The following is a 16,194-nucleotide window of genomic DNA, read 5'->3' on the forward strand; positions in this document are numbered from 1 at the left end:
TATTTTTAATTATGGCTATTGATGAAGTCTGGCATGAATGATCCACTGCAAAAGTCATTTGAATCAGGCTTTTTGCATAAAAAAAAATTATATATATTAAGAACAATTGTAACTGTGAAAGTATTTCAGAAAGTTGCAGAAGCAGAATCTCACTATAACCAAGTTCTGCAAGCTGAGACTTAGCAAACCTCTGACTCTTAAACTTCTTATATTTTGTGACCACCACTCTGGCTTTCACAACACTGCACCTACTTAAGCATTTCAGAAAAATAAAAAGGACAGACAGAAGCTTTGTGCAGCAGAGGAATTCAATACTAGCATACTAACTCATTAGTTAATAACAAAATAAGACACAAGAGATGCCAGATAGGATAAGAATCCTCTGTGGTTAATCCGTTCTTTACACTATTAAGTAACCTGCTATTTATTTTTTATCAAATGCTTACTTTTTCTTTCAGTTTCATCAAGTAAACCTAAATCAGAGAGGAGCAGCTAGTGTAGAGAAGTACAAATAACTAAAAAGAACAAAGCAAGGTCTTCTAAGTTTTTGAGCAGGAAAAAAAAAGAAAAGATTGAAATAGCGATGAATCAAACACATATGCAAAAGAAAACTTGCCTCCATCAGCAAAATGCACAAATTAATAATTTACCAGTAAGTAGTAAAAGACTTTATCACAGAAATAGCAATAAAATCATTTCCTCCCACCATGTACATTTTCTTTAAAAGGGAAAAAAAGGCATTTCCTTTACATGATGTCTTAAAATCACCTCTGGCTTGGAATAATGGTAATTCAAGATTCAAGGCCAAAGGTAAAGATAAGACTCACTGGTAATACAGAGAGAGTCCCTAAAGTATATTCTATCCTGGACATTGATTTTTATTCTTTTTACAAATATCAACAGATGATTCAGATATGAATGAAAATTCTCTCTAAATTTCTTATTTTACTTAAGAAGCAAATAGTTTGCTTCCTTCACCATTCACACTTCTACATATATAATAAGAGAAAAATGAATGAAACAAGTATACATATGTGTGTGCAAAATTAATTTCTAATAAATTATAAATTTTATGTTACATTATTTGGCTATAACACACCAGGAAGTCAAGATCCAGGAAAAAAATTGTTAGTAGTCCTCCAATTTAGTTTGCTAACCTGGGAGCTAACCTGAGATTTTTAATTTTATCTTTAAGGAATATTGAAGAATGAAGATTTTATAATCCTCAGTAGTTTATATTAAAATGTTTAATCACCTTTTATATCAAGAAGTTCTTTCTTAGATGAACTGAAATTTCTTCCTGCAATTTCAATTCATTTAATTTACTCTGACCTTGTTGACAGAGAGGTGGTGGTGACTAGCCTACCTATAATGACCATTTATATATCAGAGCCAATTATTAAGTCACCTCTTAGCCCTCTATCCTCCAGAATGTAAGTTCTTTAGCTTTCCTGAGAAGATTTATCTCCAATTTTTTCTAAGTCAATCTCTGTCCCCTCTTCCATTCCTCTCTATTTTTTGCTTAATTTTTCTCAGTCTCTGAAGTTTGTTTACATCTTCTTTATAAGATTATCATAATTAGTGACTATTACTTCCCAGATTTTATAACCCTTAGTTTTGATTTGCATGCCAGTACCTTACTTTTAAAAATACTGTACCTTATAATTCAGGAAAAATCCCTTACTTTAGTATATGTCAGTAGACTGTAACTGAAATCATATTTCCTATTGAAACAGTGGAATAGATAATTAATTAAAGTATCCTGGACTAGTAGAAAGAGCATGAGTTAGAAACAATGAGAAGTGAATCCCAGCTCTGACACCTGGGAGCCTAAGAACATCATTAAATCCCCTGGGCCTCTGTTTACTCTTATATAAATTAGAGATAATATCTATCATATAGGGGTGGAGGGTTAAATGAGATTCTTAAGTGTTTGTTCAGTGACAAATAAACCGTCAAAGGAAAATTGATACTATTATTCCTACTACTAGTATTATTGCCATTATATACTTGGACAGGAGCCTGTGGTCCAACTGTTTTATAAAAATAACCACAAGAGCTATAGTTAACATACATATTTACATATAGACACACACACACACATACACACATATATATAATACATCAGATATTATAAAGTATATACGAATGTATCAGAGGACAAAATAGTAATCAATTACATTCATTTAATAATATGTATGTAGTTGACTGTGAATAGAGAAAGCAGAGGCTAACAAAAGGACTTGTTTAGAAGAATAAAAGCTGTAAAGACTTGCAGAAGAGGAGACTGACTGATTGTGCCTAAGGCAGGAGAATGCAGAGAGAGCAGAAGAGCTGAGCTGACAGGATAGAGGTCCCATGAGGTCCAGGGCTGAGGGGTAAGGCCACATATGACAGAACCCATTAGCAAACAGAATGACTGGGCAACATGATCTTCCCTACCCTTCTGGAATGCATATGGAATTACATTTGAAACTCTTTAATCCTATTTCAAGTGCCAACTCTTTTTCCTAATTTCTATAAACAGATGGGATCTTTCCTTCTAAAACACCATAATGTTTTGTTTCTATTGCTTTTCTGACATTTACTTTAATTCAACTCAACAAATACTTATTGAGTGCCTACTACATGCAGGCAGTACAATTAGTACTGGAAAATAGTGAAAAACCAACATAGATCTCTCTCTTTATGGAACTCATATTCAATGGAATAAGTGGGAAGCTAGGTATTATAGTAAACATAACATTGAATAAATTGTATAATATGTCATAGGTGATTGGTACTATGGGACAAAATATTAAGTTGGTCAGAATAACAGGAATGAGTGAAGAAAAAAGTGAGGGTGTCAGTTGAAATTTTAAATGAGTGACCTCTTTGAGAAGGGGATATTTAAATAAAACCTTGAAAAAGAACAAGTTAGAACCACAAAGATATCTGGAGTACCACTGTTAACTACAGGAGGAATAGCCAATTCAAAATCTCTAGTATGGTGGAGAGTTTAGTTGGATTTAAGGAAAAGCAAGGGAGCTGGTAAAGCAGGGACAGTAATAAGAGATGAAGTCAGAGGGATAAGAGATAGAATAAGAGTCAAGAGTCTGTGGAGAGCTTGGGGAGAATGGGGTGAGAAGAGATTAGATAGAGAGCCTGTGGGTCATTGTAAAGACTTTGCCTTTTATTCTTACCTTGGCAGGAGTTATCATAGGGTTTCAAGCAAAGAAGTGGCACTATCTGATTTAGGTTTTAAAAAACATTCCTCTGAGTGCTTGGTTAAAAAGAGACTGTAGGGAGCAGGGTTAGAAAAAGAGAGAACTGTTAGGAAACTTGTGGCAATATGGTGTTGATTCAGACCACTACAGTGACAGTTATTGTGGGGAGAAGAGGTCAGAGTCTGGAAATATTTTGAGAGTAGACTCAATAAGATTTTCTGACAAGTAGGATAAATTTTCAGGTTCAAATGTTGCCTGAGAATTTGGAGTTGCCACCCACTGAGATGGTTCATATCGTAACTTGCCTCATTTACATACGTTTATATGTTTATGAAAAATTTTACATACTAGAGCCCAGAATTTGGGGTTAGACATATATGGCTTCGAATCCTGTTTTATTCACTTGCTTGATGTCTGACACTGTGAAAATCATTTCATTTCTCAGTCACAGTTTCCTCATCTGTAGAATGGGTTAAAAATGCCTACATTCCAAATTTTCTGTTATGGGTAAATGGGATAGCACATGTCAAGCATTTCACAAAACAGTGAGTGCTCATTAAATGATAGATGTGCTTTACTGTTATTCTTGGTATAATTACTGTTTTCATTTCGTATGTTTTATGTCTACTACTAGATTATATATTTGATGGAAGGCACTATTCTCCTTTTTTATTTTTATTTTTCCTATAGAAACAACCTGTCCTGAGAGTATGCTCTGTGTGCTAATCGTGGCCTGGCTGACATGATGCTGTGGAATTTGGCATCAGAAGGGACAATAGTGTAAGTGGTCAAATAACCTTTTGATAGTCACTTGTAAAGATGATAGAAATTGTATATATTTTCCCCGTTAGCCATACAAGAATTTCCAAGCTTTAAGTATGGAATGTATTGGTAGAGAATTGCAAGTTGAATTGCCGAACTCCCCTTTTTAAATTCATGTTCGCCATGACCCCTTGTAGATTTTTCTGTTGCCAATTTTACGCTACATAATTTCATTTGTTCTCTAAAATATATCAGCCTTGATATAAGAATTGCTGAAAAGTGTTCTTGTTTTTAAAGTATCCTCTTTAAATTTGCTTGTCACTTTGAAATCTGTTCCAAACTTTCTCCCAAGCTTGTAGCAATCCTCTCCAACTTGGTATCATATGTAAATTTAATGAGCATTCACTTTTATATTCAGGTCATTGGGTCATTGATTCTTATTTCTCCTTGTGCTTTTAGAAAAAAGAGACTATCTCAATCTATCTTTTTCAGTCTTCCTAGACAAAGATAGTATTTTCCTGTTTACATTGTACTTTTAGGATAAAAGCATCTTCATTTTCAGTCTACTATTAAAATTGAAAATTTGTTATTTTAGCAGATATAACTCTTTTAACTTTTTTTTAAAGACTAGTTCTCACATTTTTCTCTTTCCATTCTAAAAATATGTATGAGATTTTAAGAGGGTTATTTTTATTTTTCATTTAATAGTTGCCTTGAGACTATCCATCTTGAACATCGCTCAGTATTTCTTCAGAACCACTCAGTTATTAAATTTAAATCCACAAATATTAATATCCATTAATATTTGGTCTATCGATTCCTAACCTTTATTTCTATAATCTTTTTTATCCCTAATACATTTCTATATAAGAATTTATTTAAAGTGTAATAAAATTACTATGCAGAAAGAATAACAAATAACAGAAATAGGAATAATTAGAATAATTATTAAGGGAATAATGATAAGAGATGATAAGCCAGCAAAGTACTGATGCAATGAGAGGCTGACTTTTGGCAGAAGTTAATGTTGTTTGGTGACCGGAATCTTCAGGGAGGAGAGCACAGAAGAACAGTAGCAAGAAGTTTTTATTAAGTGCTACAAACTATAATATAAAATAAATAAGTTCTACATGCTACAACCCTAGTCACTACAATCTTTTCTGAAATTTCCAGATCTACCATATTATTTCTATTTCTACCATACCTACAGGACTATTCTTTCTACAATGCAATTTTAATTGTGGTATGCCTTTGTTTGAAACTTTTCATTGTTTCCTCTTGACCTGCTGGATAAAGTTCAGAGTACTTCATATCACATAAGAAGTCTTCCAAGTTCTTACCAGCTTATCTCCCCAGCCTGTCTACTACCCCAAACCTTCACTGTTCTTAGACAATGTTGAACTCCTTGACATTCTACTCAATCACCATAGTGTTCCTTTTCTGAGCCTTCTTTACAGAATGTTTCTTTTTTTACCTTTTGGTCAATCCCTTTCCCCTTAACTTCATGACTATGTCTTATTCTTATTCCTATCATAAGTCTTACGATTTTTGAGATTGGTATCCATCACTTTCTTTCTAGCCATCATTTTCTTTTGAAAACTTACTTCAAGCGATCTCAGTGGGCCTTCCAATTATATGGCCTATTTCTTCCACCAGAGGATGAGCTCATGAGTCATGTTAGCCAGTCAGAATATGCACAGGAACTCTCTAGCCAATGACATAGGGTGATCTATTATTTAATCACAACAAACTATAGCTCTATGAGGGAATAGAAATAGATTCTGCTTTGAGGGCAGAAGTTTGCTTTTTCTCTCTTTATCAGCCTAAACTTCTTTGGGGCCATTTGTCTAAACATTATCTAGAAATTTTATCAGAAAGAGGCAAACAGCCATAAAGCTAAAGAAAGGTAGATTTCTGGCTATACTGTTAAAATACCTGGATTCAACCATTCCTAAAGCTAATAGTAAATCACAGCCTTATCAGTTATTCAGCCAATAAATTCTTTTTTATTGATTGAGGTGGTTTAAGTTAGGTTTCTACATTTAGTATGAAAATATTGCTGTTAATGCTTATCTATTATCACACTGACTTATAAGCTGCCTCTCTTTTGTGCCTTATTGATTGTTACACCCTACCACTCAGCACACAGTGCCTGGAACATAAACAGGGGCTTACAAATGGTTTTGGAATAAAAGCTTTAACTAAGCTTGTTGATCAAGTGTGACAATGGTAATAATGTTGGTTCTGGAACCTGATTTTCTGGAGAATATATCCTTGGATTAATCATGACTCAATGTTCTCATCTTTAAAATCAAGTTCATAAAAATAGCAACCCTAAAAGGGGATTAAGATCATTAGAATTAACAAATGTAAAGAGTTTGGCACAGTCCCTAGCACATAGTAAGCATTCAATAAATGTTAGCAGTTGATATTATCTATGGTTTTACAATCATCCATATCACCTAGCAAACATCCCAGAATGGTTTACCCATTCTACCTATAAAGGTTAATTAGTTACTACATAGTATTCACATACTAACTTACTGATAGAAAGATCCTGAGAGAAGCCAAGTCAGAGAGAACTAAAAATACATTAAGAAATGATGGAAAGATTGTCCCCGGGGTTAGAACCAAATTGTTCTTATCTTTATTTTTGCACGATCACATTTGAACAATATTTTTCAGATACGCCTACAAAAATAGGGGGTCACTATTTTTTGCTATATTTTTAGATGTTTGATTTGGTGCCATGTGGATGAATTCAAACAATGAGGGCCCATCAATGAAGCATGATGAACAAGTAGACAGAAAATCAATAAGGATATAGAAGACCTTAACAGCTCTATCAAAAAACTTGACCTAATTGGCATTTATAAAACACTCCAGCCAACAACAATGAAATACACATTCTTTTGAAGTGTATACAGTACATTTAGCAACAGACACCAAATTCTGGGCTGTGAAACATGCCTCAGTAACTCTAAGAAGATTCAAGTCATATAGAAATATTTCACTGACCACACAGAATTAAATAGGAAATAAAAAACAGACAATTTTCTGGAAAATCTTTAAATATTTATAAATTAAATAATACACTTTAAACAATCCAAAGGGCAATTAATAAATCAAATAGGAAATTAGAAAGCATCTTAAAGTGAATGAAAATGAGATCTCAATATGTAAAAGTTGGGGAATGTCCTAGGCAGTATACTCAGGAGAAAATTTATGGATTAAACGACTAAATTACAATAGAAGAGAGGTTGACTAATGACCTCAGGTTGCACCTTAAGAAACGAGAATAAAAGAACAAATATTAAACCACAAGAATATAGAGGAAATGATAAAGATTAGAGGGCAAATCTGTAAACTATAAAGTAAAAACAAAAATCAATTAAATCAAAAGCTGTTACATTTTAAAATAAAATATATAAACTTCTAGCTTGACTAATCATAAAAAAAAGGGATAAGACAAAAATTAACAGCTGGAATAAAATAAGTGACATTATTAGAGATTCTGTGGTTATTAAAAAGGTAAGAGAATATATCATGTACAACTTTATACTAATAAATTAAACATCTTACATGAAGTGAGTCAAGTCCTTGAAAAGATACAAACTATTAAAGCTCACTCAAGAAGATATAAATAACCTACTATATATTGATTAATTTATTAGTTAACGATCTTCCCATGCAAAAAATTTCAGAGCCAGCTTGTTGTATTGGTAAATTCTACCAAATATTTAACAAAGAAAGAATATAAATTCTACATAAATTCTCCCAGAAAATTGAAAAACGAGTAATTGTTTCCATTCTATGAGGCTAGCGTAATAGTGATAAAAAAAAAAAAAAGACTTTACAAGAAAACTAGATCAATATCTCTCATGAACATAGGTGCAAAATTTCTAAACAAATTTCTAGCAAGTTGAACCCAACTATATATATATAAATAAGTACATTTTGACTAAATATTTGTCACAGGAATGAAAGGATAGTCTATTTACAAAGTATTTGAGGCAACATTATACCAAATAGTGAAAGACTGAATGTATTGCCCCTAAAATCAGGAATAATACAAAGATAAATATATAAAAACACAAGTAAAATATACAAAAATCTAGTGGATTTCTACAGAGAACAATAAAACATCAGAAATGGGAATTAAACCCAATACCATTTACAGTAGCCTAAAAATGTGAAATATTTAGGGATAAATATAGAAATAGACATGAAATATCTATTTGCTGAAAACTGCACTATTGAAAGAAAATAAAGATCTAAATTAATAGAGAGGTATATAAGTTTCCCTGTTATCCAAAAATAGAGGGGTCCTAAGAAATCTTTCATAAGCCAAAATGGCATAAAGCAAAGAAGCAATTACCTTAGGACACATCTTACTAATGGATGCACAAAATAAATTGAGATAAAGTACAGATGCTCACAGACACAGTTCAAAGCTATGGAGACAATACTGAGATGCTGAGTGTGGTTCCTAGGGAAGAAGCTCAATTATGCCACCCTCACCGTTTGGAGTGTGCACTGCCTCTATAACGGCTCACTGCAAAACAAATGCTGAACACTATTTTTGCTTTTTGATATTTTTTATAAAAGTGAAAATCCCTTTCGGATTTTTTTTTGGTTGGTGAAATAGGTACTTAGGTAGGTCTTTCAAAAAAGGAAAGTGGTATAAAGACAATTTTTGCAAAGCAAGGGATACTTGTTCTGTATTCATGGTTCACTCAATATTGCTAAGATGTCAATTCTCCCAAATTGTCTTATAAATGCAATGCAATCCCTGCAATCCAACAGAATTTTTATAGAAATTGAAATATTCATTCTAAAATTTATATAAAATTCAAAGGAATCAGAATAGCCAAAAAGCTTTAAAAAGACAACAACAACATTAGAGGACTAACACATTATTTCATGGATTATTAAAAAGCTATAGTAATCTGACTGTGTGGTGCCAAGATAGACAAATATGCCAAAAGAACAAAGTAAATAGTACAAAAATAGACCAACACATATCACTGATTTTCAACAAATGTACAAAGACAATTCAGTGGGAAAAAATGAAAATAAACTTTTCAAGAAACGATTCTTGAAAAATGGGATTCTCAAAAAAAGAAAAATATTCAATCCAAACTTCCTACCACATATTAAAATTAACTAAACATAAATTATAGATCTAAATATAAACCTAAAACTATAAAACTTCTAGAAGAAAAAGAAACCTAAATAGGACACTAATAGCATTCTCAAGTAAAGAAAAACATGATAAAACATACTTAATAAAAATGTAAACCTTTTGCTTTTAAAAAGACACTGTTATGAAAATGAGGGGCAGGTCACTATTCAGGGAAAATATTACTTGCATATCATATGTCTAATAAAGAATGTGTATTCAGGGTATATAAAGAATCCTCAAAACTTCATAATAAAAAAAAATAATTAAAAAAATGGTCAAAGGATTTGGACTGATGACTCTTCACTAAGGAAGACATATCAGGAAAAACTAGCAGATGAAAAAATGGTCAATATTATTAGTCATTAGGAGAATATAATTTACAACTGCAATGGAAAGTACTTGTGAGCAGAGAATTTAAAAAGCTGGTGATACCTATTTTCTATTGGTGAAGATGTGGAGAAAGTAAAACCCTGAAACACTGCCTGTGGAAATGCAACACGGTACAATGTCACAACTACTTTGTAAAAAAGTTCAGCAGTCTTAAAACGTTAAACATACCTATCATATAATTTGGACATTCCACATCTAGGTATTTACTGAAGAAAAATAAAAACAAATATGCATACAAAGACCTGCACACAAATGTTTATAGCAGGTTTACTTGTAATAGCCAAAAACTGAAAACAACCTAATATTCAGATGAATAAGCAAATTGTATTATATTCATATATTCCACAACATGAATGTATCTCAAAATCCGTATATTGAGTGAAAGGCAGACAAAAGACTGTATACTGTGAGATTCCATTTATATAAAACTAGAAAATGCAAATTAATCTATCATGAATAAGTTGACAATGGAGGGGCGAGTAGAGGTGGAAGGAAGAATTACAAAGAGGCATGAAAAACTTCTGATAAACATGTTCATTAACTTGATTATGATAATGTTTTCACTGTGTACACACATGTCAGAACATATCAAATTGTACTTTTTAAACATGTGAGATTTACTGTATTTTAATTATAACTCCCTATAGGTGTTTAAAAAATTTTTTCCTTGGAAAGTTTTCATTGAAAATGAATAGATCCTATCATCACCTGAAAACGTGTAGTAAAGACAATATTTTCAGTGGTACTTAATAACATAAAGATACTTGGCTAGACATGAAAACAGCCCACAGCTAATGTCATACTCAATGGTGAAAAGTTAAAAGACTTTCCTTTAAGATCAGAAATGAAAGAAGGATGCCCACTCTTGCCATTTCTCTTCAGTAGTACTAGAAGTCCTAGCCATAGCAAATAGGCAGAAAAAAGAAATAAAAAGCATCCAAATCAGAAAGGAAAAAGGAAAAGTATCTCTATTTGTGGATGACATGGTCTTACATGTACAACACCCTAAGGATTCCACCAAAACAAACAAACAAACAAAAAACAAAAAACTGTTATAGCTAATAAATTAATTGAGTAAAATTGCAAGATACAGAAATCAACATACAGAAATCAGTTATATTTCTATACACTAACAATGAACTATCTGAAAGAGAAATTAAGAAAGCAATATCATTTAAAATAGCATCAAAAGCAATAAAATATTTAGGAATAAATTTAACCAAGGAGGTGAAAGACTTGTTTACTGAAAACTATGACATTGATGAAGAGATTGAAGAAGACACAAATAATTGGAACAATATCCCATGTTCTTGAACTAGAAGATTTAACATTGTTAAAATATCCACAAACCCCAAAGCAATCTACAGATTCAATGCAAGCCCTATCAATATTCCAACGACATTTTTCACGAAATAGAAAATATTATCCTGAAATCTATATGGAAGTAGAAAAGACTCCAAATAATGAAAGCAATCCTGAGAAAGATGAACAAAGCTCGAAGCATCACACTTCCTGATTTCTAGCTATATTACAAAGCTATTATAGTCAAAACAATATAGTACTGGCAAAAAAAAAAAATAGGTACATAGAATTAGTATAACAGAATAAAGAGACCACATGTAATTCCACACATATATAGTCAACTAATTTTTGATAAGAACACGAAGAACACACAATAAAGAAAGAATAGTGTCTTCAATATATGGTGTTGGGAAAACTGGATGTCCATATGTAAAAAAAAAATGAAACTGGACCCCTATCTCACATCACTCACAAAAATTAACTCTAAATGAATTAACGACTTAAATGTAAGCTGGAAACCATAAAACTCCCAGAAGAAGACATAGGGAAAAAGATCTTTGACATTGATCTTGGCAATAATTTCTTGGATAAGATACAAAAAGCACAGGTAACAAAAGTTAAAATAAATAAATAGGACTATATCGAACTAAAAATCTTTGACACACACACATACACACAAAATAAAAGCAAACAAAAAAAAACAAGCAAACAAATCAAATTTGGAAAAAGCAACAAACAAAATGGGAGAAAACATTTGCAAACCATATATCTGACAAGGAGTTAATATCCAAAATGCATAAAGAACTCATACAACTCAATAGCAAAATAAAACAAATAATTCAACAAAAAGTAGACAGAAAGAAATTTAACTTTGGGTGGTCAACAGAACACACAATGCAATATACATATGACATTATTGAGTTGTACCCTTGAAACCTATATAATTTTATTAAACAACATTACCTAATAAATTTAATAAATTACAAAACATGGACAAAGGAACTGAATAGACATTTTTCCAAAGAAGACATACAAATGGCAAATAAGTATATGAAAAAGGACTCAGTATCACTAACCATTAGTGATTAATGCAAATCAAAACCACAATGAGATATCACTTCATACCCATTAGGATGACTATTAAAAAAAAAGAGAGAGAGAGATAACAAATGCTAGCAAAGATGTAAAGAAAAAGAGAACCCTTATAGAGTACCGGTTAGAATGTAAATTGATACAGCCATACGGAAAACAATATGGATGTTCCCCAAGAAATTAAAAATATCATTACCAAATAATCTAACAATCCCACTCCTGGGTATACATCCAAAGGAACTGAAATCAGTATCTCAAAAAAGATATGTTCCTTTCAGCATTTATTCACAATAGGCAAAATATGGAAAGAATCTATATGTCTGGCTATAGAAAATGTTTTATATATATATAAAACATTATATATATATGTGTGTGTGTACATATATATATATATATATATAATGAAATATTTTTCAGTCCTTAAAAAGAGAAAATCCTGCCATTTGAAACAACATGGATAACCTGGAGGCCTTTATGCTAAGTAAAATAAGCCAGACAAAGAAAGATGAATACTATATGGTATTATTTCTATGTGGAATCTAAAAAAATAAATAAATAAGCCAATTTCAGAAAAACAGAGAATAGAATTATTGTTGTCAAGGGTTAGAGGAAGAGAGAAATAGGGTCATATAGGTTAAAGGGTACAAATTTTCAGTTATAAGAAGTTCTGATGAACTCATGTATAGCATAGTGACTATAGTTACAGCATACAATATTAAGTAACAATCATTGAGATAGTTGTTTCTTGAATGTAAAATTATGTATTTACTGCACTAAAGAATTTTGATGAATCATTATTTCTTTTCTAGTTATATATAGTAATATCTTGCTTTTCAGAAAAAAAAATTAGCAACATTTTTAAAAAGTTGAAACATTATTTAATCAATAAAGTACATAGAAATCCCATAAATGAAATTTAATCTACACTAAAGATGAAATAGACTTTAACACTATTGTAACAATTATTAAGTAGCTACTAAATGTTAAATACTGAGATGTGCATGCTCATATTAAGATTATAAAAAATAGAGATCTAAGAAAAATCATAATCCAAGTAACAATGGGAAAAATCTCATAGTATATCTTATTTTCATGTTTGGTCATTGGTCCAAAATCTCTGCCATTCAAAGTCTAGTCTTTAAATTTTCATTGAGTATGCTTATTATCCAGAAACATGCTTAACCCTTTTTGTAAAAAAAAGGTGTTTTTGTAAACAATGTTTACAAAATACATATGTCATGTCTCTGCCTACACCCACTGACAACAATCAAAACTAATATTTAAGAGGCATTGGTGAAAAATAATTTGTCACTATATAGGTCAGTTCTCTGATTAGTAATATTAAAACTGACATTTACATAGCACTATTTGTATAGCTATTTCATATCAAGTCTTCAAATATTTATTCATTAATACTTCCAATACATTTATGCATTATTTGGCAAACATTCATCTCTACATTACTAATTTGTAAAGCAAAGTCCTCACATAAAATGGCATGAACCTTGTGACTCTATGTTTTCTAGCTCACAGTCCATTTCTATCTGCCAGGAAGAAGAGAAGAATGAAATAGTTTGTCTACACCAAGATAGTGAAATGTTCGGTTAGCACTTGGATTTTATCTAGTCCCACCTTTTTATATGCAATCCAGTCAAACACCCTGTCGATATCAGTTGCCTGTAGCACTTCCTGTGATACTGGATGGGAACTGGCCAAGCCGTCAAGCAGCATCACTTCATGCAGAACGTCTGTCAGAAACCTCTGTTTTTCCTGCAACACAGTAAATGGGGCAATATCATAGGTGACTCATGGCTATGACAGAGTGTGTGTGACAACATGAACAGAATGTGTGTTACTTAACTGATGATGCTCCTCAGCCTACATGGGCGAAACTTAACTCTAAAGGTAACCCAGTAAATAAAATGCCCCTTAAGTTACTCTAAAATGATCTGAGCACATGAAAAAAATCAATGAGGTACAAATAGATAAAAACAGTGGACTCTGTGCTTTAACAGTGGTTAAAGCAAATTTGGACAGTGACACATACTGAAACTAACCAAGCTTATTTGGGCATTTGGCAGGGCCAGGACTATAACTCTAGTTCCAAATAACCTTTTTAGTTGAGGTCAATGTAAGAATAACTAAATTTCAGGGGTCCAGTGCTATTTTGCTATTTATACTATTTATTGCTAGTACCATTTGAACAGTTCAGTCTCTCTATCCCTGTCCCTCCCTTCTCCTCTCTTCTCTTCTCCTCTTCTTTTCTCCTCTCTTTCTTCTCTTCTCTTTCTCTCCCTCTCTCTCTCATTCTCTTTCTTACACACACACATACTCACATTTATTTTCTGAAAGAATTTTAAGAGACCAAAACAAATAATAAAAGGCATATTGACATTAAATTATAATATCTGTGGACGGATAGTATATATGGGAATTCAGAACAATGGACATAAAATGGAAATAGTTGGTATTAATCTGTTACCATAAAGTTGTGAAAACAGACAAAATCATGAGACTTCTGTGCGTTGTTGAGACATTTTTATTTGCTCTAATATAAGTTGATTTATTATAGAAATAAAGTGTAAAGAAAAAGTACTTCTCTTGCTTGTTTGTTTTTGTTTGTTTTAGGAAGGCTTCTTTAAAAAAAAAAACAGCTTAGGTTTTGTTAACAAAAATCTGGTCATCTAATAGTGCTTCTGGTGTCTTGCTTTCATTGAGAGACGAGAGAAAGAAAAAAGAAGTTGCAAGAGATAACAAGAGCTAAATAGCCCCTAAATAGCTGGGACCTGCGGAATATCATTACAGAGATTAAAGAATGCTACACTTAAATTGCTCTGGCTAATTCTGAACTCATTCTTTGAGCCTTCTAGTATTGAGCCAGAAGATAATAGTGTGTTGTTTATGAGTGAGTTGTGATTTCAAGCTGAGAGTACACCAATCACAGATTTTAAAAAATGGAAATAGAGAATCAATATGCTAAGAAAACAGTAGTTAACTGGGCACGTATGTGTTTGTTACTTTAAATCTGACTTTAAAGAAATATTTTTGTTCATCATCATTTGTTCAGTGATTTAGTACATTTAATCAACAATTTAATTAATTAGCTTATTGTTATAGTCTGTGGACTATATACCTAATTTCTTCACTCCTTTTTTGGCTGAAGGGTTTCACATCATGGTCTATGCTCCATCAAAGAGGACAATACAGCAATGACTGAAACAAAAGTCAGAGACCCAGAGGCTGTTTCAGACAGTAAGAGGCCGCAATGAGAAGTTCAAATTTACAGTGAATTGATTGGCAAATATGACATAAATTAATACTGTATTTCTTTTCAAATTAAGTTCCTAATTCAAGACGAATTAAGTAGAATGAAGTTGGACCTTGAGATTTAAAATTTTAAAAATATGGTATTTACAATACTCATTTTAAGTTACTAAAAAGAAAATACCTCAGACAAATGGTCTGGATTTAGAGAATAAGAGAAAATTATATATTTCCCCCCCCCCAAAATGTTAATGTTACTTTTAAGTAGTTATGCGATCTTGTTAATAATTTAATTTTAAAATGAACATTAAAATTATTTGATATTGGAATTCATGGGAGGAATAACGAATTGTATAATTAGTCTTCAACTTGACCAGGGGACACTTTTATATTTATAAGAAATACCAATTGAAGAGGTGATTTTCATTTTTAAGATAAAATAATATTCAATTGTTCAATTCTTCAAATAGTGATTGCCTACTTCATTGTGTCACTCAAAAATCTGATAAAAAAAAAATCAGAGTGTAGAATAAACTTAAAATAATGCTTTATTCAAATTCCAATTATTAACATTTAACAACAAAAATATATATTGATCAATATTAAAATTTAGTAAACATACATTGGTTTGCTAGATGTGATTTTTTTAAAATGGTATAAAGTAAATTTCTATGTAATTATGAAAATAAAATCTAAGGTAAATTTCAAAAAATGAGAGTTTCTTGTTTAAATAAATATAAGTTATGCATGACATATTACTTTATGCTTCTGGAGAAAAACAAACCTTTGTCTAGTCAGTAGAATTTCAAGCAACGTTTAAATTTAGAAGTGTTAAGTCATTAGCAAAAAGTTCAACTCCTATTTTGTTGGAGAGAATAATATCGTATAATTCAGAAAAAAGGTATTAAAAGAGATTAAGAGAAAAAAAGAAAGGGAAAAAAGAAAAGTCTGTCAGAAGAGCACTCACAAAGCTAGAAGAAAGAATACTTTGAA

General features: G+C 31.6%; 1 protein-coding gene across 6 annotated transcripts in view; it reads right to left on the reverse strand.

The window, feature by feature from the left end:
- The window catches only part of TRHDE (thyrotropin releasing hormone degrading enzyme), a 328,473-nt gene that overhangs the window by 117,377 nt on the left and 194,902 nt on the right, over window positions 1–16,194 (reverse strand). For all 6 annotated transcript variants that reach the window (XM_036238037.1, XM_036238036.1, XM_036238038.1 and 3 more), the window contains one exon: window positions 13,570–13,707. In XM_036238037.1, the coding sequence (XP_036093930.1) occupies window positions 13,570–13,707 (138 nt within the window). The remainder of the gene's footprint in view (window positions 1–13,569; window positions 13,708–16,194) is intronic.

This window comes from Rousettus aegyptiacus, unplaced genomic scaffold (assembly GCF_014176215.1).
Source record: "Rousettus aegyptiacus isolate mRouAeg1 unplaced genomic scaffold, mRouAeg1.p scaffold_m13_p_2, whole genome shotgun sequence".
In the NCBI taxonomy this organism is placed as follows: Eukaryota; Metazoa; Chordata; class Mammalia; order Chiroptera; family Pteropodidae; genus Rousettus; species Rousettus aegyptiacus.